Below are 26,149 nucleotides of genomic sequence, written 5' to 3' on the forward strand. Positions count from 1 at the left end.
GGTAAACACCCAGCTGATGCAGGCCGGTAGGAAGCAAAATGGGCAAATTTCTCTTCCTTCCATCTTTTTGTGTTAGTCAGGTCCCCAGGGATTGAGTGCTACCCACACACAGTGAGAGGACACTCTCCTTCACATAGCCTATTGACACAAATGCTATTTCACCTGCAAACACTCCCATAGACACTCTCAGATTAATACTTAATCTGGGAACCCTTTGATGGATAAAATTAGCCTTCATACTATATTTTTTGGAAATATGAAAAAGAAATAAAAATTACCACCCAGTAGTAACTGAAAGATCAGTATCAGATCAGGACCCCCAAGTTCTCAGCACAAAGGAAATTTATTTGTCTGATGGGGGAATGTCCTTCTGTGTATATGTTTCTCTTATTGGTTGATGAATAAAACACTGATTGGCCAGTAGCCAGGCAGGAAGTGTGGGCGGGGCTACCAGACCAGAGGATTCTGGGGAGAGGATGCAGAGAGGAGCCACCAGAGAGACACCATGTAGCCGATGAAAGAGTAACATGCTGTAGTCTTCTCCAGTAAGATAAGACCACATGTAAATACTTAGATTAATAGAAATGGGTTAATAATTAAGAGAGAGCTAGCCTGTAAGAAGCCTAAGCCATCGGCCAAACAGTGTATAAATAAGTCTCTGTGTGTTTATTTTGGGGCTAAAAGGTTGTGGAACCAGGCAGGACAGAAACTCCATCTGCATTTGTCTCAGAGGGACAGAGGACAGGGAATAAGAGACAAAGACAGGAGATAGAGGATAAGGAGAGGGGGAAGGGAACAAGGGAGAGGTGGTGGGGGTATTTGTCCTGGAGGACAAAGGATTACCTCTGTCTGGATAGAGAGGAGACAGACATGGCTCATAGGAAAATGGCTGTTTATAAAGGTAAAGTTGGAAATACCCTGTTAGAATGAGGAGTTTAATTTTAATTGGACATGTTAATTAGGTAAACCAAAGAGAGCTTTTGATTGCTGAACTTCAATACTTTGATAGTTGCATCATTGGTATTCAGTCTCATGAGGAGGAAGTGGCCAAATAAGGGAATAGACCTTGGTGGCTAGCTTTAGGAATGTAATCTAACAGCATTTTAGCAAGGCAGAGAGAATGGGAGAGGAGGGTAAGGCCTGCCAGAGCCATGCCCACCACACTTGAGCTGGCCAGAGTCCCTTCAGTAACCACCACTGATAATATCATTTCTAGTACTTTCCCTGTGTATTTCATCTCTTTGTCTCCTAAAAGTAATAAGCATCTATATATGTATATTTACATATTTGTACTTTGATTTTTATAACAATACACAAATTTAAAGAGTTAAACATAATTTTACAAGTATAAAAACTATATTCTGCATATTATATTATATATAGTTTCTTTTTTGTAGAAAACAAATGGGACATTTATTTTTTTAACTCAAAAGCAATGCTAAGAAAATAGGGTAAGAAATATAAACACAAGTTCTACTCTAGTCCTATTTATTCAAATAGCAGCATAACCAGAGGGACACATGGAGAGACCACCTGGGCAACAGAGGACCTATCAACAACATCTCCAGTTTGGACTCCTGTTTCATCTTTGGCCACCTCTCCTCTTGCCCTTTGGTAGGCCCAGAACAAAACACCAGTCAACACTGACTGGCTCTTCTGGCTGTTCCATCAAATCTTGACCATTGAGTCCCTCCATGGCAACCTGAGCCTTTTTGTATGTTTCATACTCAGCTAGAGTGTATCCAAGTATCCTGTATACCCAAGTTAAGGTGGATGCTTTTCATTTCCCCATATCTGGTGACTTTGTCATGGATATCTTCTTCAGTGGCTTCTTTGTGGACTCCAGTGACAGAGAAAATCCAACCTTCAACAGTGCATTGTGGTCCAGGTTCATTGCCACCCTACTTCACACTATCATAATTCTCCCATATCCATGCTCAGGACCCCTCTTTGGAGCCAAAGCTTCGGCCCTGCTGTCTCTTCACTTTTTCTTTTAGTTTGTGGAGTTCCTTAAGTAACGAGTATTTTTTGAAGCATAGTTTTTAGTTGCTGTGAAACATTCTATTGCATGAGTACATTGTATATGCACTGTAAAACTAAATTGTGCTCTACTGTAATGTTAAAATCAAATTGGTCTGAGGGTCAGAGTTCGGAATCCAGTGCTATCAAATTCTCCAGTGGGATCAAGTACACTCTGGCCATCTGATCAATGGGCTCCTGACAATCTGTCATGGTTTATATTCTACAAAAGACTCATGTGCGTTGGAGGATTGGTCCCTGTCTGGTGTCTGCAATCATTGAGAGATGACTGAGTTGAGTCAACACCAACCTTATCGTGGGTTAACCCTTTAATAAGTTCACACTGAATGGTTTATTAGGAGGTAGGGCTTCCTTGGAGAAGGTGGGTCCCTGTGTTGCCTTTGGAGGGGCTATCTCATTCCTGGCTCCTTCTTCCTGTCTGTGTCTCTCTCTGCTTTCTGACCATGAATTGAGCAGCCTGCTCCACTACATCTTTCCCACCATAATCTTTGCCACAGGACACCCTCAACAATGGTGCTAAGTGACCGTGAACTGAAACTTCAGAAACTGTGGGTCAAAGCGAACTTTTCCTGCATTAAACTGTCATCAAGTATTGATGGCAGTGGTGGAAAGTACAACTAACTAACATGGATGCTGTAAGAAATTTCTGTAGCACTGGCCACCTTCTAGAGGGTCACCAAGAAAGTCCCTGGAGGAGTGACTGTCAAGGGTGTTTAAATTGGCTGGAAGTTACCAATGTGAAAATCTGCCAATTTCTAGGTATGAGAGGTGCCTTCTGTGAACATAATGCAACTAGTTCATCCCAAGGGAAAACTTAAAATTCTTTTCATGAATTGGGGCATTTGTCAGAGTAGTGTAAAAATCCTTCACTTTCTTTCCCATGGACACTTTGGGACAGGGTTGCCTATGGTATTGGCAGGCCTGAGGAGAAAGAACTCAAAGGGAGGCCCCCAGCCTGTGCCTACCCCTCCTCTCTCTACCTTAATGCACCCCGTGTAAGGGTCTGGAGTTCACACACATGGACACTCTAGGCTCATATACCCAAGTTGTCTCTGAATCTCCTCGTCCCTTTCAGCCACATTTCAACTATCTATAGGACACAGAGTCAAATATTCACATGGTCAACCACCCAGGAGAGAACAAACAGATAAGAGGCTGATGTAAGGGGTGAAGATAAGAGACCTGGACTTTGGACAGAGATTTCCAACATCCTTGGTACCTGGGCATTGTTTTGGAAAAAGACAATGAGATCAGAGGAGAGGCCTGCAGGGGACCCTTGCAGGACTCCAACCTGGATCTGAGGAATTTTTTTTTTTGGGGGGGGGAGCCAGTGTCTCAGAAGAAGGGTGACCTGGGGCCATGTGGGACAGCAATGGACCTCTGGGGTCTGATGAGTTGTCAAAGTGTTAAAGAAATGTTAGACCCAGAAGCAGCAGCTTGAAGAATCAGTCCTGGGCTCATGGAATGAAGGGCAGAGGCCTCTTTTGGCTGGATGCTAGCTTTAAGGCAGCTACCCCTTGATGTTCCTGCCATAATTCTGAAGAAAATTACAATTTATTTCACATATGCCTCTTGAACTCCTGAAGCCTACTTCTATCCATCTTAGAGAAACTACATGGCCCCAAATGCCACCTTCCCTGTTCCCTTGCAGGATCTGTGGGCAACTTACACAGAGCAAGTGAGTCTTCTGAAGTCTAAGGGGACTGGGTGGTCTTGGGGTTAAGTTATAATGCAGAAGACTGAGTCTCAGGAGAGCTCACCAGGGAAGTCAGCTGATGACATCAGCTCTGAAATAAGCTACAAGCTCCACTGACGGTAGGGCACTCAGTCTGTGGACTAGGAGAGACTCCTTAGGAAGTAAGAGAAGGTTGCCGGGCATGCTGAAGTAGGCAGATTTTCCTGAGTTAGAGGCCAGGCAGGGTTATATGAGAGCCTGTCATAAACCAACCCCACACCAAACAAAGAAACAAAATAACAAAGAAAATCATCTGGGAGCTTGCAGACCCCACAGACTGTGGAATTACAGAGCCTGCCGTGGCCTGCAGTCTCAGGACCTGCATTTAACTAGCCTTGAGTGACTGAGGCACATGTGTGAGAAGCCTTCATGGGTGGGACGGCTCCCACCCTGATTTAGCTAAACATCTCACTAATGGCAGACCTCAGGACTGGGGCTGAACTTCACGGAGTTCACACAGAGGGACTTCATTCCTTTTTTACACTCCCTTTGTCATTTGCCCAGTTCTCTCTTAAGAGTATTTCCAGGCAGACATCTGGTCTCTGGTGTCTATGTCAGAGCTGGGCCACCTTCCATTTCTTGATTTTCCAGAGGGCAGTAGAATTCTCAGCATAATGTCTGCATCAGCAACATCTTATCACCTGGGAATTTGTTAGAAATGTAAATTTCCAGACCCCACCCTGTTCTCAGGAATAGGCTACCCTATGGGTGGGACCTAACACTGTGTATAACAAGTCTTTCCAAGGTTGCAGATTCAGTTATCAGTGTGGGAACTCACAAGGCCTTGTGCTTTGGGTCCAGCACAGCATCATCTAGGAACTTTTTCTAAGGCCCAGGAGTTGGGATGGCAGATTCCTATGTATATTCAAGTTCAAGAAGCCCCACTCTGAGTCGAAGCATCCAACAAAACATGTGGCCCAGGTTGTAGTTTCCCTGGTGAATGCGGGTAGGACTCATAGGTGAAGGCAAAGGATGGAAATAGGTTAGTGTAGCCAAATCCCATTGTCAGGTAGAGTTCTGTGGGGCCAGAGAGGTCACCTGGCTTAAGTGGAAATGAATCAGAATGTTTAGGTCAGGGGCTAGAGGTCTGGAAAAGCTGGGGTTCTGGATTAAAGCTCCTACTGGAGTAGACAGTAGTACACATACCTATTTCCCTCCAGAGGACTTTGAAGTCCTTAAAGGAGAAGGGTGTGGAGGGAAGATAAAGGCAGCATCCGGCAGTTCTCTAGAACTATCTATAGGGGACAGACATGGGTAGACTTAAGGTATTAAGTTCTATTTTTTTTTTTTAACTCTATCTCTCATCTGTCTATGAGGGTGTGTTCGTATGTTTGAGTGTGTGTGGAGACTTGGGGTCAATATTGAGTGTCATTCTTTATGAGCCATCCATTTTATTTTTGTGACATGTTCTCTCATTGACCTGGAACTCCCCCAGTAGGCTAGGCTGGCTAGCCATGGAGCCCACCTCCCCAGCGCTGCATTAAGAGTGAACGCCATCAACCCTGGCTTTTTAATGTGGGTTCTGGGCATTGAACCCCGTCCCTCATGTTTGCACAGGAACCACTGAGCTGTCTCCCCAGCGTTAGCTGCTTTTTAGGTAAAAATTCTTTATGCAGAGCTTGTGAAAGGCAGGACGAGGTGGTGATTCTAGCCGCTCACTCTGGCCAGGTCCTATCCTTTAGTGGGCCAGCTGAGAAATTACCATTGTAGACAATGAAGTTTATTTCTAAGGTGGGGTGAAAATGGTGGTAAGAACTTTTGTTAAGGATTGACTCTGAGGTGCATTTTCAGTTGTGTTGTGCTCTTGAGAGTTTGCGTTGTTTTTTATTTTGTGAATGATGGTGTCTCAAGGTGTTACCCTTTCATCTTAGGTACCACATTGACTCTCTGATTACTGCAGGAGACGGGTGTCAGCATCAGGGTTCCCTGAGGCCTCAGCATCTTCTACAAATAGACATGTACCCTGCTCAAGACAATGAGTGCCCTGCGTGAAAAGACCTGTTCTGGTCAAAGGTGCCGCCTGATGCTGTTGACTATCTATTAACACTGAAACAACACCTACAAGTCCCCCACCACCCCCTGCCTTCTGTGGGACTCCTCCCTGACCTCAAGTTAAAGGTACTTGCTGAGGTCTTTTGTCTCTGGGCTTCTCTCCTGCATGGTGGAGTCGCTTCTGGAAAACTCTCCTATATGGCCTATGAATATCATGGCTGCCTTAATGCCACAGATCTCTTGGAGTGGGATTCCCCTCCCTACTCCAGCAGGTTGGGTGGCAACAAACACAAGGGCCAGAAGCATGGAACAGAGAACAAACCCTGCAGGGGTGCTCATCATAGCTCTTATTTAATGTCAGATAGCAAACATTTATAAACTTTTTATATGACAAAACAAGTACATGCAAAGTTACAAATATAGAAAATGTGAAGTACATGCAGATTTTGAAGACCAGCTAGGGGTCCGCTTTGGATTCATATATGGAACCAAGTGCACGTTGAAAGCCTAAGGGTCACACAGTAAGCATTTGGTACCAGACGAAACGGTCAGTGTTATGTACTTCGGATGCATCAGAACATAAGGTCTAAGCTTGTAGTTATGCTTTATATATTCTACACAGAACACCTGCAGTACAGGCCGATGCTATTGCAGAGTGGTTATGTCTGCTCAGGGATATACACAGCAACTTAAGGAACAAAGTTTGCCTTACTTAAGCAATGCTAACACACTTTCTGTTCACTTTGAATGGAGCCCATTTCTCTCATCTGCAACCTAGGAGAATTTTTAGATTGTCTCTTGTTGTCCTATTCAAATACAAGTATAATGGTATGACCTAATTCTGGCTTTTGACAATTATGAGACAGAAATGAAGAAATGCAAGCGCCTTGACTTTGTGTCCTAACCATTTCTCCCTTTGCAGGAGTACCATGCTTTTACAGTGTTGGAACTCCTCAGAGTCAAAATCTCCTGGTTCAATCCGAGCAAGGCTAAAACATCATTCTAGTTTCTAGGAAATGAACAAAGGTTTGCTTTCAATGTTAGTAGGGCAATTTCATTTTTTTCCCCCATTGCCTTGCTCAGCTAGAGTTTATGTTAGAAAAGGAGGAATGCCACATATGGATGCTTTAAATATCCCAAATGGGAGGCTGTTTCTTAGGGACCATGCCCAAACAGTGACTTCTTTGGCTGTAGAATCCTTCGCCTATTTTAACAGTTGTGTGTGTCTGTCACTGTGTACTCAGTGTGGAAGTCAGAGGGTTACACCAGTATTTATTCACTAGACCAAAACAAAGCCCCGACTAGCCAGCGATTATGTGCTGTTATGTTCGTATTGGCCTGCTGTTAGCTCTGGCCCATGATGGACTCAATCAAAAGGCTCTGGATGGAATAGCATCTGGTCTACTATACATTTCCCAGGGCCCACCAGTGCCAAGGGCATTAGCCTATGGGGGACAAAGAGAGAAGCAAGAATGAGACACCACCTCAATTAAAAGAGCTACAGGTGGATAACCCCTCCCCCAGCCTAGACCACAAGAACGAGGAAGTACAAGCAGGGAGGCTTCCCTCATCCCACTATCAGGAAGATGAGGAAGGAAATGAGGAGGATCACAGGAGGAGAGGAGAAGAGCACCGCGCTGGATCTTCTTCCGTCGTAGTAGGCCTGGGACTCCTTCTGATACTGGGTGACACACATCTGCTCCACCACGCGCTCCATCATCTTGACGTCGGTCTCCGTGAAGTTCTCCCCCTTGGTGGTGGTGGTGACTGTATGCTGCTTGATCGTGATATTGACACAGTCGTGCACAAAGTTGTTCTGGTTGTTGTACTGGTCCACTGGCCGGTAGTACACTTGGTTAGGGTAGCGGTTCATGTTTTCACGGTAGTAGCGGTCCTCCCAGTCATTGCCAAAATGGAGCATGGGCCTGCTCATGGCGCTCCCCAGCATGTAGCCCCCAAGGCCCCCCACCACCGCCCCAGCCGCAGCCGCACCTGCCACATGCTTCATGTTGGTTTTTGGCTTACTGGGCTTGTTCCACTGATTGTGGGTGCCACCTCCTTGACCCCAGCCACCACCATGGGGCTGACCCCAACCACCACCATGAGGTTGTCCCCAGCCACCACCATGGGGCTGTCCCCATCCACCACCATGGGGTTGCCCCCAGGTGCCACCACCCTGAGGTGGGTAACGGTTGCCTCCAGGGCTGCCCTGCCCAGGGTATCGGCTTCCACCAGTGTTCCACCCTCCAGGCTTTGGCCGCTTCTTGCAGAGGCCAACATCAGTCCACGTAGCCACAAAGAGTGCCAGCAGCCAGTAGCTAAGGTTTGCCATGATGGCTAATCTGCAAAATGAAGAACAAGGCGTCAGTATACTCCAACAACACAACACTGTCCAGCACGCAGGCTGAAGCCACTTGACATTTTTTGCAGAACAAATGGGTGACAGTCATGGCATCAGCCACCTCTCCCTCCCAGGGCTTTTCCTTGACAGCATTTAGGGGAAAAGTAACTGTAAAGCAAAGATACACAACTCATTCTCTTAGGGCAAATTTGACAAATCTCTCTCTCTATTCCCTGGACACAAGAATTGTCCCCCGTTGGTGAACTACGTCTGGTCTGGGAGAAAAGCAGTGCGTGGTGGGTGTGCCCTGGCTTTGAGCTTCTTGAGATCAGTGGAATTTGGAACCGGGTATGATCTTGTGGGAAGTCTGGCAACTGTACTCAGAAGGCTGCTATCTTGGACTCTGGGTCCTGTGGGTGTGTGTGTCTCTACAGTGAGGAGAACCATTATCCACATATGTAGACCGCATTCCCTAGAATTCAAAAAGGAGCCTGAGAGTACACCCATCCTGAGTAACCTAACCCCAGAAGGCCTGAGCCAGGGACTGGTGAGGAAGACTGAGTGGCTGAAGTGGGAGCAAAGACACTGAAGACAGCAGACTCAGTGTTTCCTTGGCATCTATCTGTGGAGGTAAGGAATCAGTCTCTCAAAAACTAGGTGGGGTGTGGGGTGGGGGCGGGGCAGTGCAAGCCTATAATCACAGCACTTGGGAGGAAGAGGCTGAAAACAGCAGGACTGTGAGTTCTAGACAAGTCTGGGCTTTATAGCTCATGCCTCAAAAACCAAACCAAGAGTGTCTCGTCTGTTGCTGTTTTCTCTGGGCTATGGCAGCGCCTGGCACAGAGCAGGACACAATAGACAGCTGTCCAGTGAAGGAATTAATACCCCCTGAGCATATTAAAGCCAAGAATCTCTTTGAAGGAATTCTCAACCTAAGTTTATTAGAGACAGGAAACATCTAGGATTTAGCAGGCTCGCTTGGGAATTCCTCATTCTCTCCATAGACAAGAGAGACAGGTGGGCTGGGCTGCCGATAGTGGGAAAACATCTAGCTGCATTTACAAGTGCAGCAGTCTCATACCTGATGAGTAGGAATAAGTTTGAGTTCAGTATGAATGCTTTTTTTTTTTTTTTTTTTTTTTGAGATAGGGTTTCACTCTGAAGCCTCTGGGTTTGCCTTGAACTCGTGGCAATCCTCCTGCCTCAGCCTCTTCAGAACTGGGATCATAGACAGCTACCATTACATCCAGCTTAGTATTAATATTTATGAGTGGTTTGTTTTCTCCTGGTCTTGGTACAGAAGGGCTAGCACAGTTCGGAGAACAACAAACACGTCAAATAGCCTTGATTATCAGCAACTTATGACCCTCCACAGACTGCACCTTCATCCAACATAACCTTTCAGATTAATTTATCACACTGGATGGCAAGATGAGATCCAAGAATGGACAGACGACACAAGAGATTACCAAAATGTATTGCCAAATCTTTGGCCAAACCACACATCCTGAAACTCCAGTAAGACATAAAACCTAAAGGCCACAGTCCCACTCTGGTGAGTCACACTTCCACCACTGACACTCTCATCACACGGAACATATTAGACAATTAGTTTTCAATTAAATTATTTCTGGAAGTTTCTTCTTGTGAGGTCAGCAGGCAGGACACACTCCCACACCTCCAGTGCCCTGCCTTTCAGGTCTGCTCCCTGGCCTACCCCATTTTTTCATGGCCCAGTCCTTGGCTTCCATGCTGCTCACGCTTCAGCGAGTCTAACTCAGGACTGTCCCCTCATTTTCCATCTCAGTCTATGCTGGATTTGGTGGTAAATTTTATAATCCCAGCCAATGGGAGGCCAAGGCAGGACAATTCACAGTTCAGTGTAAGGGCTGGGAAAGGAGAGAGAACTTTTTTAGCTAGTTCAAGCCCCAGAACCTCAATCAATCAGTCAATCAATCAATCAGTCTCTCAGCCTAAAGTAAACCACTTCTTCATTCACGATGCTGAGCCAAGCCTAGCCATAAGTTCTTGAATTTTCTCTTTGTCACAGAACACATGAAACTTTGTTAGCAACTCTTTTTGTTCTACCTTTACCATGAATCCTAAGCCCTTTAGCTTTTTACATTTTTCATTTTTCAATACTATCTTAGCCTCCATCCCTGTTCATCCGAGTCCTTCCACAGCTGTCCATCCAGCCTTCTTGTCCATCTCTGCGCCTGCCCCAGCTCCTATCTTGTGTTTTCCTTTTAATATGCAGTCACATTGTACTGCTTCCCCCAAGGGTCATTCTTCTATATCCAGGTTAAAATACAAAGTCCTAGCCACGTTGGCTGGGAAATCACAGGACTTGGCTTCACTCTCTTTCCCCTCCAGCCTACTTAAACCTGTTAGAAACAAAGAATACCCTCGGATACACAAAGAAACATATGCATAAAGTAAAAGTAGCATGGCAAAGCAACTTCTTTTTGAAACAACGGGTGTGCCAGAACCAAATGGAGCCACAGCAAGCACATGACAGCAAGAAGTTGGCTTGGTTTTTATTCTAGGGCAGGTGGTGATTATATCTTTTCCTCACTGGCTGGGGTCCTATCTCACAGTCTTTCTGGACAATCTAGTTTTTTTTTTTAATATTTTTATTTATGTGCACTGGTGTTTTGCTTGCATGTATAACTGTATGAGGGTGTTCGGTACCCTGGAACTGAAGTTACAGTTGTGAGCTGCTAGCTCCTTGGATGTTCATGTCTTTCATCAATCGTGGAAATTTCCAGCTGCTAGCTTTTCAGATCGTATCTACCTGAGGACCTCATGTGGTTTCAAGCTCTCCTTGTGGTTTTCTATCTCATTCCTCACACTGAATTTCCATTGTGTTCCAGTAGAAGAACAGCCAGTGCTCTCAACTGCTGAGCCATCTCTCCAGCCCCCTGACAGGCTAGTTTGAAAAGAATCAGCACAAAGTTAATGACAGAAAGGAAGAAAGGTTAGCTGTCAGATGCCATCAAGGTCTGAGAATGTGGCGTTGATTCTTAGGAGACTGGGGCTTTGTGTAAACAAAGTCCTTACCAGGTGGGGGAGATGAAAAGATCTGTAAAAATGTTTTACAAGGTGTGTGGGGGTGATTTGCAGAATCTTGACTAGCTACCTTTGGTAGGAAGCAAACATTCTTCATAAACTCCCAAAATGGGCCTTTGCACTTGCTGCTTCCTTGGCCTAGAGAGCTCCTCCTCCAGCTCCTCACATTGCTCTCAAACGGCACGGGGGCCCTTAATATGTGGTATAGTGCTCCTTCTCCTGTCTGCTTTTCCTGCTTCATTTCTTTCCAGAGTAAGTAATATACTTGACATGTTAGTTATTGTGAACATATTGCTTACATTCTGCTCCAGGGGGGAGGTTCCTCCAGGGCAGTCTTGGGTCTGTTTATAGCAATGTCCCCAGACACAGTGCCTTATCAGTAAACATGCACAGTAAATGCTGAAGGATGACTACAAAGACATCATTACTGAAATGTAACTAACAAGCAACTAGGACTAAATATTTGCAATGGACATCGAAGGATAATTGCATTTAAAAATTTATAAAACATCCTTGCCTACAAATGGCTAGTTGACGATTTCACTGAACTAGGCAAACATTTATTTCATATGCCAGCCACGGTGGTAGGCTCAGGCTGGCTGAAGATAGTGTTATTTGATACAGATAGGGTGGGAGCCAGAGAAGGCTGCCGGGAATCATGCTGAGTTGGGCTTTGCATGTGCTTCTTTAAGGTGGCATGGGTGCCAGCTAGGGGTGTGGCTCAGTGGAAGGGCATTTGCCTGAACATGCCCTAGTATCCTTCTACTGCAGTGAAAAGAAAAAAAAAAGTTACAGTTCTGGGATCTGGACAGACACAGGAGTGGGAAATGACAGCACACAGCAACAGGGCACAGAGGAGAGGAACTGGAGTAGAAGGTAGTGTAGAAGGGGGAGCAGCTAGGGTGGAGGTGGGTGGGGTCAAAGGGGCACTGGCAGAGCTCAGGACACCCGAGCCTGGGGCTGTAGTGTACAGTGGAAAGGCAGGCAGAGGTCAGGTGACAGGGCCACCCATGCAAAATGAGCAGAGACAGATTACATCCGACATTCTCAGTCTAACATTACTATGTCTCTTTTAGTCTCAAGAGTACCCGTTTTAAAAAGATAACAAAAGGCAGGGTCTTTGCAACCTGCTCCTCCCTTTTGGAGGCTGGTTCTATGGCAGCCCTAATGATAAGGCTGTGAAAGGCCTGGCCTGGGTCTGGAGGCATCATGAGCCACTGAAGAGTTTGGATTCTTTTTCAGAAGGACCATTAGTGAAGCAGGGACTGTGTGCGCATGCATGCATGTCTGGGCTTGTACATGTGAACAGAGCAGGGAAGCTAAGCCTTAGGCCACTGCACTAAGGGAGCTGAGGTGGAAGGAGAGCCGTGTGATTCCGTGGCAGTCTCTGGGGGGAGCACAGTGTAGGATATAAACGGCAGGAGACTGGGACCGCAGCTTTGGGACTAGGCAGTCACATGGGCAGAACATGGAAGGAGGTGGACAAAGGGTTTGTTTTCGGCTACACTGTTGTTACGCAACCTGTGGGTCAAGAGCTTCAAGTGTCTGAGGCTAAGGAACACCACCAACTGGAGACATCAGCCTTGGAACTGTCCCTATACACACAACAGGACATCATAGCCATGGGCACATGTGGCTTGCCGGTACTGAAGCTGATATTGGATAATGTTGGAGAATTATAGAATACATCAAGACAGGATCATTCACAATCAGTTGAGAACAAGAAAAGCAACATTTAATCATGAAATTCCTTTACAGCATCATTGCTAAAGAGGGACTCAAACCTTACACAAGACTTAGGCAAGCTTGGATATTAAATTCAAAGCCTTTGTTCTACAAATAGGCCACTCATGCGAATACTTCCTGGGTTGAGGATGTAGCGAGCAGCAGAGCATTTGCCTAAGTTCCAGCTATAGCCCTACAAAATATTGCTCATTAGGTTGCTGGGAACGGAGATTAGGGTTCTGAGTTCATGGCTGGTTGTGATGTCATCTGTTTTCCATTAAGAACAACATTCCTAGAACAATAGCAACAGGAGTTTCCTTAACTTGACAAACATTACAATAAAATCAGGAAACATAATGAATGATCTTTGAATACTTTCCTTTTAAGATCAGAAGCAGATAAAAAAGAAAGAAAGAAAAAAAAAAACAAACTTACGTTGTTTAAGGCGCTGCCAGTGCCTCATGTAAAAATAGTAGAACCATGAAGAAATAGTAGGTGCAGGAACCATGAAGAAAGAGGTCAAACTGACAGCATTTGCCATTAACAGGATTACAAATGAAAACACAGCAGAGGTAGATAAGGTTAGGGTAAGACCAGAGTGTTGCATGCCTTTAATTATAGCACTCAGGAGGCAGAGGCAGGTGGGTCTCTGAGTTTGAAGCCAGCCTGGTCTATGGAGCGTGTTCTAGGACAGCCAGGGGCTATACTGAGAAACAAAAAGTAAACCAAACCAAACCAACCAAACAAACATCCAATACCAGAATTTAACAAGATTGCAGTATATAGGATGCATGTTATACTTTTCTATTGCCGTGATAAAAGACTATGGCCAAGGTGGCTTATAGAAAGAAGGGTTTATTTGGTGTCAACACTTCCAGAGGGGGAGGCGGCTATCACTATAATGGAGGAGGGGTGGGATGGTAAGCGTGGCAGCAGGCAGGAAGGCATGGCACTACAGCAGCAGTTGGGCACTCCCATATTATCCACAAGCAGGGGAGAGAGAGAGAGAGAGAGAGAGAGAGAGAGAGAGAGAGAGAGAGAGAGAGAGAGAGAGGGAGGGAGGGAGGGAGAAAGAGAGAGAGAATGTACTAATTTGAAATGTTGAAATGGCAGGAGTCTTTTGAAGCCGCACAGCCCATCCTGCAGTGACATACTTCTCCAGCAAGGCCACACCTCCTAATCCTTCCCAAATAGGGACCAAATACTCAAATACTGACACTTATGGAAACATCTCATTCAAACCACCACAACGAGTATACAGAAACCAACATCATTTCTATACGGCCATAAACTATAAAACATCTAGAAACGGCAAAACTAAATAAGAGGTTTATAAGACAGAACTTCAAAACTTTAGTTTCAGGTCCATTTTTTTTTGGAGAGCTTAATAAACTCACATGGAAAAAAGACATGTCTATTAATCACAAAGCCAACCTTAAAGGAAGATTAAGGGGGAGAATGTGGCACACCAGATTTAAATCATATTATATCAAGTCACTAAAAAAATACCATAAAGCCATTAAAATTCAGAAACAGACCAGCAGGCTAAAGTTCAAATATGGAAGCATGCATGCATTCTGTAACAAGGGCCTGACATACCAGTGGTTACCACTAACCAATAAGGAAGGAAGGTTTAACACTTCTGGGAAACTGAAGAAAAATAAAAATGGATCCCCAATCCCATGTGCAAAAGGAGTCTTTAGATAGACCAAAGACCTAATAAATGTGAGCGAGGCAGAGTGTGTACCACTGTAATCCAACTCCCAGAAACTTAGACAAGACTGCCAAGTTTCAGGCCAGTCTGATGTAGTGAGAGACAGCTCTAAAAAGTGAAACAATAAATAGGCCATTGAAGTGAATAGTTTTCCAAAATACAAATGGTCAATAGACATCTGAATGATGTTCAATATCCCTGGCTGTCAGAGAAGTGCAAATTAAAAGAGATTCCATTTCATCCAAGTCAGGATGTCTACCATTAAGAAAACAAAAAAACCTGGGCCATAGAGATAGATGGCTCATCGTTAAGAACACTGATTGCTTTTCCAGAGGACCCAGGTTCAATTCCCAGTACCTACATGGCAGCTCACAACTCTCTGTAATTCCAGTCCCTGGGGATCCAGCATCTTTTGACCTCCACAGGCACCAGATATACAAGTAGTACATAGACATACAGGCAGGCAAAAGACTACAAACAAAAAATAATTCTGTTGGGTGGGTGGTGCACGCCTTTAATCCCAGCACTTGGGAGGCAGTTGGATCTCTGAGTTCAAGGTCAGCCTGATCTACAGAGCAAATTCCAGGACAGCCAAGGCTGTTATACAGCCTTGAAAAATACCTGTCCTGAAAAAAAAAAAAAGAAAAGAAAAAGAAAACAAATCACAAATGCTGGCAAGGATGAAGTGAAAAGGTAATTTTTACACATTGCTGGTATAACTACACATTAGAGCTCACTATGGAAACTGATATGGAGATCATGTAGAAAACTAAAACTAGACTATCATACGCCTTAGCGAGATCACTGCTGGGTATTTACTCAAAGGATTCCAAGTCAGCATGCCAGAGACACTTGTACGTTTGTGTTTACTATAGCACAATTTACTAAAGCTAAGTTATGGAACTAACTGGGTTGTCAATCAATAAAGAACAAAGAAAACGGGACTTTATTCAGCCATAATGAAAAGCAAAATCATGCCATTTGGAGGACAATGGATACAACCAGAGATTATCATTTTAAGGAATTAAGTCAGACAAATGTTGCATGTTTTCTGCCTGCATATAATCCCTAGATTTTACATAGATACATAAGATGTCTGAATGTCTGACACGAAAGGGTAAGTGAACCTGTCTAGGGGACTAATGAGAGTCAGGAGGAAGACAAAAGGGTAGGTAAGGGACACAGTTTAAGTACATTATATATTGGTATAAAAATGTCCTTCTATAACTCAATGCTATGTATAATAACAAAATGTCAATTTAAAAATTTATATGCCCCTTATTGTGTATGTACATGGTATATGCACGTGTGTATACAGGTGAGCATACATGTGTGTGCGTGTGGATGTGGAGGACTGAAATGGCTGCTGGGTGTCTTCATTCATTGTTTATCTGCCTTATTTATTTTTTTGACGGGGGTGGGGGGGTGGGGGGTGGGGGTTCTCTCACTGAACCAGAAGTTCACTAACTCAACTAAGCTGTCTGGCCTGTGAGCACGAGAGTCACTTGTCTCTGCTCCTTAGTGCTGGATCACGCGATTCTACAGCTGTGCCCAGCTTTTATGTGCTTGTGTGGCAAGTACTTAAATGAATGAGCCGTCTCACCCATTCCATCACTATCCCTTGAAAGGGAGAAGGTTTACTGGCAAGAGTAAGCACCTGCATATTTCTCACTGATCCTAATTTACTGTAAAGACCACATTTGATAATAAAAACTCAGAAGAATGAAAATAACTTATACCTTTAAAAAAAAAAAAGGGGGGTGGTGGTGGTGGTAGATACTTAATGTGAAAGGTAAAAGTTCATTAGAGGAAAATACAGATGAATGTCTCTGTAAGCCAGAGGAGAGAAGGGCTTTCCAGACAAGGAGACATAAAACACAGGCGAAACCAGAGCGGCGAATTTGGTTAATATCAACTAAGAAATCTCACTTGAAGCCGGGCGGTGGTGGTGCACGCCTTTAATCCCAGCACTCGGGAGGCAGAGGCAGGCGGATCTCTGTGAGTTCGACCAGCCTGGTCTACAAGAGCTAGTTCCAGGGCAGCCTCCAAAGCCACAGAGAAACCCTGTCTCGAAAAAACAAAACAAAAAAAAAAAACAAAAAAAAAAAAGAAAGAAATCTCACTCGACACTATGAAGAACACCATGAGCAAAGTGAACAGAACAAGTGTATAACAGCAATGTGCCAAATGCTAACTGTTTGTAGTGTTAACGATAAACAGAGGGTTCTTTCTAGAATCTACATGGAAGTTTTACAAAAAAAGTAAGACACTAGTTCCCTGAGAAAAATGGCTAAGATATAAATCATTAATTTGCAGTGGGAGAGCCAAATGGGTACGTGAGCATATTAAAAGTATTTATGAATCAGATAAGATGGGACCAAAAATGAAAAATCAAGAGGGTAGAACCATGGGGGTCAGGAACCCACACAGCCACCAGGAGAACATGGGTGGCATGAATGAATAGAAAGAATTAAAGCACATTAAATGGCTATCCAACTCAAGAAAGAGTACGAAGACAGGATTTCAAAATGAACTGTTGCATTTGTAAGAAATAAAAGACAGAAGTGGAATTTACTAAATCCATCTAGAATATATGGACTTTCTAAATAAAATCAAGAGTTATTTGATACATCACTAGAGAAAACAGCAACAAACTGGAGTTGTAGCTCGATGGTAAAGCATTTGGCTAGGATGTGCAAGGCCCTGGGTTCGAGTTCTAGAATAAAAAATATACACCCCCCCAAAAAAAAACCCCAAAACCAAACAAAAAAAAACACGACAGCTGTAGGTTGGACAGGAGAAAGGGAAAACAGCCTCAGAAAGAACTTTAAAAACAAACAAACAAACCAGAAATCTTCCCAGGATAGTCTGGAAGTGTTTAGTGATGGAATCTGAGAGGTTGGAAAACGGTACCATGGAGCCCGCCACCACCTGCCCTCCTTCCCTTGACAAGCTATGTCACCAGGAACCCAACATGTACACTTATTCTGCTTTCTGTTAAGAGGGTGCAGCTCCCTCGAGGCAACCACATAATACGGAGTTAGCAATGAGCAGGATATCCCTCTTCCAACTAAAAGGACTGCTTAACACATTGGCACTAAGAGCTAGTGCACACACTATCCATTTATGTGTCATTTTATAACACTATAGCCATCTCTGCATTAGATACAATGCATTTCCAGGTATTTATTATGCAGCAGCTCACAGATGCCTTGAGAGAATGGAATGGGAAAGTTAAAACCATCACTCAGAAAATCTAGCTTGGTGTGGTGGCTGGTGCTTGGTTCCCAGCTCCTAACTAACAGAAGTCCAAGGTCATATACAGGGAGTTCCAGGTCAGCCCAGGCAACATGAAACCCTACCCTAAAACAAGCAAAACCAAAAAAGCCAAACCAAGAACAAACAAAAGAAAAAACAAAAGAAAAAACCCAAATTAAAACCAAACCGAAACAAGACAAAACAACAACAATAAAACCCTTCACTCTACATTTCTTACTTGGTTGAGATTTGACATAGAAATTTTATCTGTTATTATTACTTTTAAAAGGTTTGCATGGGGCTGGAGAAATGGCTCAGTGGTTAAGAGCACCGGCTGTTTTTCTAGAGGATGATGGGTCAATTCCCAGCACCCACATGGCAGCTCACAACTGCCTGGCACCCTTGCACAGACATATATGCAGGCAAAAATGTCAATGCACATAAAAACAAATTAATTTTTTAAAATGCTTGCAGTTCCCTAGCCCAGCACAGTCCTAGAGAAAGTTGTGGCCTTTGTCCCTTAAACTCAAGCTGACTTTACAGGAGATGAGTGCACATCGAGGCTTATGTCCCATATTACTAAGTGGCCTCTGGAGCAAGCATGGAGCTTAGGTGATTCTCAAGCCCTCCACCAAGATTCACAGGGCACTTACGATCTGCTCTGGCTCTCCTAAACTTGACTGGTATCTCTAGGAAGGCAGAGTACTTCAGCTCAGTTGAAATTGTTCGGTTTTGGAATATATTCAGGAGTCCTTGAAAACACGAAAAAGAAAAATTAGAATTGATGAATAAATCTAAGAACTGAAATATAATCTAATATACAAATTACCAAACCACTAATAAATACAGCCACATAAAAATGGAGCAGTATTTGAAAATGGAAATAAGAACAGCTCAGATAGATAGACTCCAAAAAGCAAACATGGCATGTTCTATGTCATTTTAGAAACTAAACACTATCCCTGGGTTCAATCGCCAGTATTTTAAGAAAAGAAGCCTGGGAACTATTTATGTTTTTCTTTTTTTTTTCCAGACAAGTTAGTGGAAACAGTAAATCCACAAACATAAAGTTAATATCAGAGGTATTTTCTGTGCACTTTCATTTCTGCTTTTCTTCTGGGTTTTTCACACGCATAGGGTATGAGTCCAGGAGAGGCTACATCTCCCAGCCTATACTTTGTCTCTCAGTCTTTCCCAGTTACACATGGAGACCAAAATGCAGTGTTTAGGATCCCTAAGGTTCCTTTCACTAACCTGTCATAGTTTTCTTAGCTGCTCAGCTATTAAAACATTTAGACTGGTTCTCAGTTGACTCTAATTTTAAGTCACCGATTGGCATATGGCTCTAATAGCCCTTTGTTCTATGGCAGGTAAATTGCCAGAAGTTTCTGGGTCACAGTTCGAAACTAATAATACCTCACCAGATTGTTCCACTGCGGGGCACAGTGGCTCATGCCTGTAACCCAGCATTCTTGGGGAGTACCAGGGAGGACTGCCACAAATTTGAGGCTTGCCTGGTCTACATAGCAAATTCCAGGCTAGCCAGAGCTATATATTGAGAGCCTGTTATGAACTCGCAAAATGCAAACACAACAAACTAACCGAAGAACCAAACAAAAGAACCCCCAACTGATTTACAACATCCTCAGTTAAGTGTGAATGAAAAATAGAACAGTAGACATTCAGCGTCAAGTTTTACACAGACCATTAATCTTTGCAATAGATGCCAGACATAGGTAGCATTTTCTCCTTTCTAAGAATGAATGAAAGGGGCTGGAGAGCTGGCTCAGCAGTTAAGAGCGCAGTGGCTCTTCCAGAGGACCTGGATTTGGTTCCTAGTTTCCACGTGGTACTAGCTCTCTACCATCCATAACTCCGGTTTCAGGGCATCCTATATCCTCTTCAGACCTCCACAGAACCAGGCACATACGTGCATATGTGGACGCAAGACACCCAAATAAATACTTAAGTCTTAAAAAAAAGAGAACAAACAAAAGGAACTTCGGGAAATGTGAAGTCATAAAATCAGTTGTAACGCCATCTTTTTAGCCCTTAAGTAAGTAGAGCCACCTGCCCCCAAACCTGAATACGGTGATTTCAGGCAACCTCTCAGTCACCGTTGCTGTTGGCATTGTTTTTGTCTATTTAGTAGATGTAAAAACAACAAACAAGCTTGCTTTAATTTGCATCTTATTCAGAAAAATGACTCATCAGTTAGTCCCTGTTATAAATGATATGGAAAGCTTGTGTCAGATAAAAATAAAACACAAATCACCTCTTAGTTTTCTACTTCCTTGCCCTCTTTAAGTCTCTCAGATGTGTGTATGTGTAGGTAAAGTAGTTCCTTTTCTTCATTGAATAATTTTTCCAGATGTCTGATATTTTAATTCAAATATTTGGCTCCTGTTTGTTATATAATTAGATTTGCACACAAGTCTTTAACCCCATCCTACCAGGAGTTTCTCTTAATGAAATGGGGAATTCAGCACATGGGCAACTGCTATTAAGCCACGACATTCAAAGTACAAGAAAATAAGACAGCCATGAAAACGCCAAGGCAGGGCAGTGAAACCGCAGGCGTTGGGTAAGGGACTGAGAGATGCTGAGGACGGACGAGACCACGGTGGAAGCACCGGGTAAAATTATGTTCGCTGTAGCAATTACAAAAAGAGAAGAAAACAGCAAACGACAGTCAAAAGATGCCACCCCATGCCCCACCCGCGAGCGACTCAGGGGGTGAACCGGGCTCGGCAGGAAGGGCCTCTCCTGGGGCTCGGTCCTTCCAGGAGACGCGCAGCAGCGGGTGCGCGGCTACCTCCCAGCCAGGCTCAGCCTCAGCCCCGCGGCCTCAGCGCCCGGAGAGCCGAAGCAAGCCGGGCTTGGCTCTGGGAAGGCCGAGGGCTTACCGAGGCCTGGCTCCAGCACCCTTACCCGGGCCAGGCTTCAGCAGCCGCTTACCTGCCACCGACGCGACGTGTGGACACGATGTGCCTTCTCCGTCAGCTGCTCTGACGCCGCGGGGGAGCGGGGCGGGGCGGGGCGGGGAGTCAGGAGGGGTAGCAGGGCGGGGCCGGGAGAGAGACTGGGCTGGGCTGGGTGGGGCGGGGCTTGCGTCGTGCTCACCAATGGCCGTGCCGCTTCTCCCTGGGGGGGGAATGAGTCACCGCTCCAGAGTGGCTTAAGTGATTGTATCTGTTTAAACCGCCCCAGGTGTCATCACTCCCTGACGTCGCTCACCGACTATAAAAATCATCTTTAATGGAAGACTGGTCCAGAACCCAGTGCTCCGGTTACATAATGGGGAAGGTGAGAAAATAAAAGGTTACCTAACGGAGCGAGAAAGTAACCGCTGAAAGTTTGGTAGCAAAAAATTGCTCAAGAGGAAGATTTTCGAGCTCAGTATTTAGACATTTCCCCATAAACTACAGCATCTAGAGGCCTAGAAAGTGCATTGGCCATTGCCTGTTGGTTTATTCTCTTTTTTCCTTCTTTCCTTTCTTCTTTTTCTTTTCTCTCCCTCCTTCTTTCTTTGTCTTTGGAGACAGTCTCTGTAGCCCAGGTTAGCTTGCACTGCCCACTAATTAGTTCAAGCTGACTTCAAACTCAAAGCAGCGCTCAGGCCCCAGCCTCCTGAGTGCTAGGATTATAGGCATGCAACACTGTGTCCAGCTCATCTGGTCACTTTCGTCCAAAGAGAAAAATTTAGCAGCTCCTTCTGCTGGTGTCCTGAAGCAGCTTAGAGGAAACAATTTTGTTCAAGATTCCTGCTGTGTTGGACAGATGAAGCCTGTAACCCCAGCTATTCAGGAAGTCGAAGCAGGAGACTCTCAAGTTCAAGGCTGAGCTGGGCAACCTAATGAAACCTTGTCAAAAAGATGCAGTGGATAGGAAGCTGGGGAGCTGACTCAGTTTCCAAGCATGAGGACCCAAGTTTGAAACCTAAGAACTCCTGGAGAGTCATTGGGGAAGTCATCGGACATTGACCTCTGACCTCCACACACAGGATCAGATGCACCTTCCTGTGAATGCACACAGCCCCATTCACAGGTTACACACTCCCACAGCATGCATAGTGGGACAGAAGGAAGGGGCCACAAACCCCAGGGAAAACAGAACATCCTGCCCCTTTGCTGAGGAAGAGATGCTGAACACCACTGACAAACACAAAAAAATTGGACTGGGATTAAATATTGGTGTTCAGCATCAGGATCCAGGAGGGCATGGTGGTAAGGGAGGGTAGGAGCCAGAAGAATTATAGTTGTTATAAAGTAGTCGTATCAGCCTGTGTGTGTGTGTGTGTGTGTGTGCGCACACACACACACACACGCAAGCTTGTGTAGGCTCTTAACACTGAGGAAAATGAGAGGGCTGGAAAGCATACCCTTTGGCTGAGATGATTCAATTACAGTGAAACTAGATTTCAGCCAGTTAGAAACAAGCAGTGCCAGTGGCTGTTTGACATTTAATCTGCCTTAATGAACACATTGACTATCTCTCAGAGCCTTGCCTTCTTGCCCCACAGAGTACTCACTGTGAAGACACCGGCTTGCCTGTTCTGGATCAGGGTGAACACATCTTTGAACTTCTCAAAGACCTTCCACTTGTGTCAGGAGGGCAAGGGAGGAGTGGGAAGGGGTGAACAGATTAGGTTAGGTAAGGGACCAGCACCTGCCTTACCTCACAAGAGACTCCGAAAGGCTTGGTTAGAAGACATCAAACCTCAGCTTTTTCTTTATTTTTTATTTTATTTTATTGGTTTTTCGAGACAGGGTTTCTCTATGGCTTTGGAGGCTGTTCTGGAACTCCCTCTGGAGACCAGGCTGGTCTTGAACACACAGAGATCCTCTGCCTCTGCCTCCCGAGTGCTGGGATTAAAGGTGTGCGCCACCAACGCCTGGCTCAGCGTTTTCTTTAAATGAATCAAATATCTATTGGCTGACTGCTCTCTACCCATCAGGAAGTGGACTAAAAGGCTTTTGGGATGGGGGATTAGAAATGAAAGGGGACTGGTTGCTAGGCAGTCTGCCTGGTTATTATTGCTATTCAGAGCTGGGCATGGTGGTGTAAGCCTGTCAACCTAGCATTTGAGAAGTCACTGCTGGAAGAAAGGACATATTTTAAAATCAGCATGTGACTGGTGAATTTATTGCAAGGCTGACAGGAGTCAGACGTCTTTCTGCTGTTTGGTGGCTGTCCTGGTTACACAGTACAGTGAAGGAGTGCCATGGTTTTGTTGTTGTTTGCTTGTTGTTATGAATGGCAGGGTGAAAATGTGAACATGAAAATGGTTGGAGGTATCACAAAAGCTAATTAGTAAGAGTGGTTTATTTTTCTTTCATTAAATAAAATGAGACAAATTGGGCTTGACAAATGTGGTCAGTTGAGACAATCACAAAACTTCCTCTGAATATTCCTACTTCCTCTTGTTAATGTTTTTTGCTTCTGGTTTTTCTGCTAAGGGGGGGCACCTTGAGAGAGAAAGGTAAAGAGTGAGCACCTGGTAGAGGGATACCTCAAGCCTGCCCTAAGGTAGAAGCCTGCACCAGTGCTAAACACATTCCAGGCACCAGGTATATTGGGATAGAATCCTGGGGAAGGAGCAACTTGCCTGAAAGTGGGTTGTCACACCTGTGGCTCAAACCGTGCATTTGAAACCTCCTGCCTTCTTGGAAATGACAAGATGGCTCTATTTGTCCCTAATGTACAGATGAGATAAGATGGTGTTACAGTTTGAATGTGTCCCCTTCAAATGTCACCAGAGGGATAGGCGTCTTCTTCCCTTCACAAATCCCTACCTTCCCCTTGTAGCTTTATGGTTTGGATGTAAAATTCCCCACGGGCTCTTGTGTACAGACACTTGTTTACAGGGGGTAGTGCTGTTCTAGGAATTATAGAGCCTTTGGGATATGACCCCTAACTGGTGGATGTAGGTCACTTGGGTAGACCTTGAAGACTTCTCCTCTGGTGCTGGTCTGAGTTCTCTGCGTCTGGATTCATTGCACATGCCTGCTGTCTTGAGCACAGTCATGTCCTCTTTGCTATAATGATGACCTGAAAACTCCCTGTAACCCGAGTTTCCTCCTTTAAGTGTTTCTTGCAGAGGAACAATCCTTTTCTACACCATGAATATGTATTACTCTCATTGATTGATAAAGAGCTGATACCCCAATAGCTGGGCAGGAAGTTAAGAAATGCATATTAGTAGTTAGTCACCTACTAATAATTGAACTTGTAGTCATTTTAGGTATGTTTTCAAGGTCAAACAGAGATATATTTTAGATAGACAGGTAGTCTACTCTTCAGAGATCTACAGAATATGGCATTTAAGATGTTTTAATAACATACATTTTTTTTATCACAATGAGACATGTCTACTCCTGGCAGCACCAATCTACTTCAGAGAAGATGATGAGCATCAAAGAAACTCCATATAGAGTTTGTTTTCTTTATGGCAAAGAAACTGCCCTTGCCCCAATTGCTGACAGTTACTGTCCAAATTGGACCATCAGGACACAAGAAAGGTGACTGCTGAACCTTGCCAAACAGGGTAGGATAGTCCTTTAAAATTTCCTGCTTCTGAAAAAAATCTGTCAGATATTCTAGGCCTATAAGCCAAAGGTGGATGCCCCATTGTTGCAGAGGAACAGGTAGCCAGCTGATTTTGTCATTTCTCACATTTTTTGGAAGTCGCTTGCTTGTACTTCCTGTTTACTCAAGTAATAGTATTTCTTTCTGGGGTCTTTGATGGAGTTGAAAACCAAATAGTTATAATTATAGTTTTCCTTAATTATAATAGAAAGTAAGTTAGATACAAAACTTTAGACTCACTAAGGTAGCTAATTAAGCATTTTCTCTAATTTTGTCAAATACAAATGGATTGGATACTGTTACTATAATTCTTACTTAATAACTGTTAGTTGTATATAGTTTTACTGTATTAAGGTGAAAACCTTCATTTTTAATTAAATAAAGAGGAAATGCTGTGGAACAACTGTTATCTATACTATGAATATGTATTACTTTCATTGGTTGACAAAAAGCTGACAGGCCGGTAGCTGGGCAGGAGGTTAGGTGGAAAAGCCAAACTGAGAATGATGGGAAGAAGGATGGCAGAGTCAGAGGAGATGCCAGCCAGCCACCCTTGAAGGACAGGTAAAGCCATGAGACACGGGGCAATACATAGGTGAATAGAAATGGGTTAATTTAAGTTGTAAGAATAATATCCACCTGTTCCTCTTTCAAACATCCTGGGTTCAATTTCCAGCATCCATGCTGTAGCTCACAAACCTCTGAAACTCCAATTCTAGGGGATCTGATGTTTGCTTTTGGCCTCTGCAGGAACCAGGCATGCATATGGTACACACACACACACTTTTGGACAAGCACCCATACACATGAAATCAATAAAAATATTTAAAAAAATATTTTTGGTTTTATTTCTCTCATCTTTTCTGCACTTAACCAGGTATACTACTGAGTTTTGAACTAGTCTCTCCCTGAATAACAGTATCTTCTGAGATGCTGTTTTAATGGTTCCAGTAGGTGCCTGGAATACATATCCCTGCAGCTAGACAGGTTGTCAACAGCATGGGAAAGGCTGGACATATTTCTTGGCTTTGAGATCAAGAAGCCAATATGGTCAAATCAGCATATGTTTCTACAAAATGGCCCTTGGAGTCTCCTGACGCAGGCTTACAACTGTTTTCTAACCACTGTCAATTCGATACTTGAAGATGGTGTTTGTACAATGAATGCTTGAAGGTCTTTCACTTTGTATAAGATTAATTGTGAATTAATTCAATTGTGAATTAATTCAAGAACTTCAAGAGGCAGACTGCTGGGGAGACACTCTGACTTCAAGCGGCAGGATGTGGAGATTGTGTATCAATCTTCCTGTCACTTGGTCTTGATTTCCTGTCTCTTTTTTCCTACTTGGATAGTCATCTAAGATACTATCAGGATTGTGTTTATACCATTTGTTTTATGAGTGTTACAATATCTATAGCAAACAAGCATAAGGGGTTACGTGTAACTCTTCCCCTCTTCCTGGGGTGTGTGTGTGTGTGTGTGTGTGTGTGTGTGTGTGTGTGTGTGTACATGTGTGGAGGTCACAGGTTGACATTGGAGGTGTCTTTCCCAATCACTTCTCACCTTATTTTTTGAGACAGAGTCTCTCACTAAACAGGAGCCCACCGTTGCAGCTAAGCTTGCTCGCCAGTGGGTCTCCAGGACTTACCTGTCTCTACCCACAGTGCACGGATCAGGACACCTGGTT

General features: G+C 44.2%; 1 protein-coding gene across 2 annotated transcripts; it reads right to left on the minus strand.

Moving 5' to 3' along the window:
* Positions 1 to 6,093: 6,093 nt before the first annotated feature.
* Positions 6,094 to 20,941, minus strand: Prnp (prion protein). Of its 2 annotated transcripts, XM_027421730.2 has the most exons (3): positions 20,833 to 20,941; positions 18,528 to 18,626; positions 6,094 to 8,109 (listed from the first exon to the last, which is right to left on the minus strand). In XM_027421730.2, exon 3 carries the CDS (start codon positions 8,097 to 8,099, stop codon positions 7,335 to 7,337), a length of 765 nt encoding a protein of 254 aa, XP_027277531.1. In that variant the 5' UTR covers positions 8,100 to 8,109; positions 18,528 to 18,626; positions 20,833 to 20,941; the 3' UTR covers positions 6,094 to 7,334. The 2 variants fall into 2 exon arrangements, with proteins under 2 accessions (XP_027277531.1, XP_027277532.1); XM_027421731.2 differs by lacking the exon at positions 18,528 to 18,626 and having other exon boundaries at positions 20,833 to 20,922.
* Between the last annotated feature and the right edge of the window lie 5,208 nt (positions 20,942 to 26,149).

This window comes from Cricetulus griseus, chromosome 6 (genome assembly GCF_003668045.3).
Source record: "Cricetulus griseus strain 17A/GY chromosome 6, alternate assembly CriGri-PICRH-1.0, whole genome shotgun sequence".
In the NCBI taxonomy this organism is placed as follows: domain Eukaryota; kingdom Metazoa; phylum Chordata; class Mammalia; order Rodentia; family Cricetidae; genus Cricetulus; species Cricetulus griseus.